Source organism: Aegilops tauschii, chromosome 7 (genome assembly GCF_002575655.3).
Source record: "Aegilops tauschii subsp. strangulata cultivar AL8/78 chromosome 7, Aet v6.0, whole genome shotgun sequence".
Lineage (NCBI taxonomy): Eukaryota > Viridiplantae > Streptophyta > Magnoliopsida > Poales > Poaceae > Aegilops > Aegilops tauschii.
Genome location: NC_053041.3, coordinates 83,887,900 through 83,893,077, shown reverse-complemented (window position 1 = coordinate 83,893,077; position 5,178 = coordinate 83,887,900). Strand labels below are relative to the sequence as shown.

At 47.6% G+C, this 5,178-nt stretch overlaps 1 protein-coding gene across 1 annotated transcript; it reads left to right on the top strand.

The window, feature by feature from the left end:
• The first annotated feature begins 1,043 nt into the window (after positions 1-1,043).
• Positions 1,044-4,826, top strand: LOC109755301 (serine/threonine-protein phosphatase PP1). The gene is made up of 3 exons (XM_020314212.4): positions 1,044-1,432; positions 2,847-3,406; positions 4,107-4,826. The coding sequence occupies exons 1-3, from the start codon at positions 1,255-1,257 to the stop codon at positions 4,332-4,334; spliced, it is 966 nt and encodes a 321-aa protein (XP_020169801.1). The 5' UTR covers positions 1,044-1,254; the 3' UTR covers positions 4,335-4,826.
• Positions 4,827-5,178: the final 352 nt, after the last annotated feature.

The following is a 5,178-nucleotide window of genomic DNA, read 5'->3' as shown; positions in this document are numbered from 1 at the left end:
CGCCAAGCACATACCTCTCCTCCTCCTCGACATCTATCGCCGCCTCTACTGCCATGACATTGGGCCTGGTCATACCTCCCCTGTACTCTCTTAGTCCTTTCTGCTCCCTCACGCTGTAAACACAGCAGCAACATCTCGGACCAAAGCAGAGGAGAAATATAATAAAAGCAGTGGCCTATACCTGGTGGTTGGGGGCCTGATGGATGCAGAACTGGGAGGATGGATCTCGCGGCTCGCGGGTGGATGGACTGGGCGGCGATGGTGGCCACCGGCTCGATGCAGCGGCACACGGTGTGACGGAGTGCCATCCTTGGACCTGGCTCGGCGGCGGACGCTTTCAGCCCGTGCGGCCTGGGCTACGACGTGTACCTTGCGAAGGGCACTGAGAAACGGCGTCGCGGCGGACGAGGAAAGGAAGGTGGGGGCTGCTCCGGTTGGGGCTCGACACCAGCGACTAGCCTTTATCTGAGAGAGAAGGGGCCGTGTATGAGGAGATGAGTGGATGGCGGCACCCAACCGTGGCCTGCGGCAGGGCCTTGACCGGCGTGATGGAAGCGTCCTTTGGGAGGTCGAGAATCGATGGAGGCGGTGGCGACCGTCTAGGACGAGCGGCGCGCGTGCGGAGAGAGGGCTACGGCGTGGGTGGGATAGGCAGAAAAGGAGGTGGGTTCAGTTGGAAAAAATCAAGGAACTTGTCCTTCAATCACGAAGGGACGTGCGTTCGTGGGTTGTGTTTATTTTTCTTTGGTTTGTTTCCTCGAGCGAGGATGAGAATTGTGGGTACGAAGGGTGCGGGAGGTGGGATCGAAGGAGGTCGAACCATCACGACGTTCGATTCTTTTTTAATAATAGAGATTGAAGGGACTTTTCAAAATTTGTTACTCCTAGCTCTCTAGATGACGAGGACAGGCCGTGCCGACCGGGCTCTAGCCCTAGAGCCAGTCCAAGTCAGTGACACGCCCGGCCCTGACTGCCGCCCTCCGCGGCTTCGGTTTCCAAACCACGCAACAATAATATCTCGACCCACCCCCACCCCACCCCCCGCTCTCGCCTCTCTACGCGTTTTCTTTCCGTTGCCCCCTCCCTCCCTCCCTCCCCTCTCCACCCGTCGGCTCGGGCGGAACCAAATAGGCACGCACGGCTAGGGTTTATCCAGCCGCCCGCGCCCGCCGCCGCCGCCCCGCCCGCCCGCCGCTCCCCGCGGCCGCCCGACCAGGGTTTACCCTCCCCTACCCACCACCGAGGCGCCGGGCCATGGACGCGGCGGCGCTCGACGACGTGATCCGGCGACTCCTGGAGGCGCGCGGCGGGCGGACGGTGCGCCCCGCGCAGCTCTCCGACGCGGAGATCCGCCGCCTCTGCGCCGCCGCCAAGGACGTCTTCCTCAGCCAGCCCAACCTCCTCGAGCTCGAGGCCCCCATCAAAGTCTGCGGTAAGGCGCCACCCTCCCCCCCCCCCCCCCCCCCCCCCCCCCCCCCCCCCCCCGCGTGCGCGCGGCCGCCTTGCGCCGTGCCATGTGCGGCTGCTTCGTGCGTGGCGACCCGCGCCTCTGGATGCTTTCGAATTCGGCCTGCCCGTGATGGCTCTTCTTTGCTAAGTTAATTTAGGCGTCCCCGTGGTCTGAAGCCGCTGCTTTTAGTTTTGCTTGGTGGTATAGGAATTCCTGCTACCTTCTGGTGAGAGGAAGTTCTATTGGGTTCGCTGTTCTAGTATAGCATCTTGGATTGAACAGATGTTCTCTCCGGGGAGGCTGAGCGAGCTGTCTGTACGATTCATCTTCCTCTCATGTTTTTCGTTGACCTGCTGATGAATTCGTCGGTCTTGAGAGAAGCGTGGCAGAGCTTCTGGAGTTTGATTCTGAATGTCAAACCTCAAATCGCTTTCTGGTCTTCATTTCTTTATTATATATAAAAAACGGTGCTAACTGCTAAAGCTCTTCGTGGCGACATGTTTCTTTTACCAATACAGTACTACTATATTAGCACTTAACGACTGTCTGAGAGATAGGCTGTTCATACTATTAGAGAAGTGAACAGATTAAGCTATGGCTTTCCCCAACAACAGAAAATAAACACGGCAGTTGAGCAACGTGTATCCCTTCACTTGAAAGCCCATGAAACTTTCTGTAGCAGCAGTGCAGCACACTTTATCTAATCTTGACAAGTTGACTTGTTTTGAGTCCTATGAATTGTTTCTACGGATTCTGGGTTTTTAAAAGGGGAGAGTGAGACCCTGTTCATTCATTTTTCCTCAGCCAGCATGCACGGAACATACATGAATGCCTCAGAATGCATGTTTTACCCCATAATCTCAGTTGCAGTGTGATACTTGTCAGCCACACACACATGGATCCATTCCAGATTATGAAACTGCTGCTGCAGTGGGGATGGTACTGGAGTCCACAGATTCCAAGCTGGAGCAGATAATCTGTTTGCACCAAATTGCAAAATCCAGATTGTGTTCGTTTATTTCGGGTATTTGCAGCTGAGCTGAATGTAGTTTTGTTAAGTGGGCATAGTTTCTTGTAACATTTCGAATTGGCTTCCTCTAGTATATGATTGGTATTTAATTATTTATATGTCCAGCTGAAGGTATAGCTTTATAATGTAAACAGTACCATGAACAGACTAATTTCCCACGTTGTGTACTGTGTTAGTGTGTTGAGTGCATGTTATATTAGCAGGTATATATTATACCACAGTTTTTTTTTCACGAATAGACTCCTGATTTACCTCAGGATTAATATTGTAAACTCTGTTGCCAAATCTGCCGTCTGAATTTACAACAATATGATGATTTAGAAGTACGTTTGGCATTTAACTGATATGCTATTTACTCACTGACAGGGGACATCCATGGCCAATATTCTGATCTTCTTCGATTATTTGAGTATGGTGGTTTCCCACCGGAGGCGAACTATTTGTTTCTGGGTGACTATGTTGATCGTGGCAAACAGAGTATTGAAACGATATGCCTTCTGCTTGCTTACAAGATTAAGTACCCGGAGAACTTCTTTCTCCTTAGGGGAAACCATGAATGTGCCTCTATCAACAGAATCTATGGATTCTTTGATGAATGCAAGAGGAGGTTCAATGTTCGTCTCTGGAAGGTTTTTACTGACTGTTTTAACTGCCTTCCTGTGGCTGCACTTATTGATGACAAGATCCTGTGCATGCATGGGGGTTTATCACCTGATTTAAAGAACATGGACCAGATACGTAACATTGCCCGTCCTGTGGATATTCCGGACCATGGTCTCCTCTGTGATCTGCTATGGTCAGACCCTGATAAAGATGTTGATGGCTGGGGTGAGAATGACAGGGGCGTGTCATACACTTTCGGAGCTGATAAGGTTGCAGAGTTCCTTGAGAAACATGATCTAGATTTGGTCTGCAGGGCTCACCAGGTATGCCTTCATTGTTCATTCTCATCTTGAAGTTTCTAGCAAGTAGCACAATTTGATTTACCATAGGTATTGTTCATCATTTGGTACTGAGTACATATTTTCATTTGGCATCTCAATTGACAACAAATAAATGTTGTATAAAGAATTGTTCAACTTACATGCAACAACCTAGTATGCTCCATATAATTTAAAATCCCTTTGAGACACCTTGATTGTTCAAATTTGTCATCTCCTGTAAAGACGCCATAACCCCCCCCCCCCCCCCCCCCCCACCCACCCAATTTAAACATGCGTTTTGTGGAAAATGAAGTGCACCGGTTAATTTTTGTATTGATATTGCAAAATACATTTCTTATTAGTTGCAAGAGAACTTGTTTACATATTGTTGATGAGGTGCGTGCATTGAATTTATCATTTGATATTGGACACTGCAAGTCATTATCTGCCATTTAGTGTGTTGAGGCCATGGGTCATAAACTTGGTTAAGACTATGCAATGTATAGTAGTCTTCTTCATGCAATTTTGAACTTAATTCAGTTCACAAATGCTGATATTCTAACCACTTCTGCAATAAGTACATTGAGTTAGCTTGGTTTACTACAAGTCATAACTCTAGGTTAGCTATTCTCAGTGGATCTTCGCATAGCAAAGTTGCCTCAGTTTACCATTCACTTTCTTACACTGAATCTTCTATGCACAGGTGGTGGAGGATGGATATGAATTCTTTGCAAAGCGTCAGCTCGTAACCATATTCTCTGCACCCAACTATTGTGGCGAGTTCGACAATGCTGGTGCCATGATGAGCATAGATGATTCACTAACATGCTCATTCCAGATCCTTAAACCTTCTGATAAGAAAGGGAAAGCTGGAACCGGCAACTCAAAACCTGGAACACCGCCTAGGAAGATAAAGATTAATATTATTTAGTCAGACCCTTCCGGTGCGAAATGAGTTATTGTGATGGAGCACACCCCCCAAAACTTGTTATGAAGGTGCGCCGAACAACGTGTTGAAAATGTCAACCTGCATGCTGTTGTTTTTTCGTGGTCTGATGCAGATCTGTCCTGCCATTCTGGAAAAGATCAGAGCAGGAAACATAACTGGGAATTTTGTGTGGATTTCTTATTCCTTTTATTAACTCTGCTATGCGTGGCAAAATGTTTAAGCACGGGAGGCGTCAGGAACTTCATCCTGTGGTGGAGATTGCCAATGCTGAATGTAGATTCTGTTATGTTATGTACGCTGTTTTATCTGTAAAGCTTGTCTCTGCAAATGACTTGCTAGCTTTAGTGAATGTGTTTTGCTGATGCTGATGGTAGAGAATGACTGGTATTTAATAGCACTAAGTTTGCCGAGGGTTGCGGTAGGGTTAGGTGCTTTGTCATTTCTATTTAAACATGTGGTTGAGGTTTCTCTTTACTTTTGCGATGTTGATGTTTATGGGTCATTGGGTATTTCGGAGATTCATAAACCCTTTTCCCCAATGAACTCCTGATACCCAGCAGTTTCTTCCAAGATTATGATTTATCATTTGCACTGTGCCCATTGAGATTCTAGTCTTCAGCTCTTCCCATTGAATCAGTTTGTTACCTTGCAGTCTTCAGCTGCAACCACTAATTTGTTTGAGCTTGAAAGTCCTATTCTGATCCGAGCTCAAATGCATCCTGTGAACATTAAAATTAAAAAAGTAAACAAATTCAATCAATTCTGAGTTTTTTTGTGGTAAACTTTAACAAATGTTTTGTATGCTTGCAAAATTTGAGCATGAATT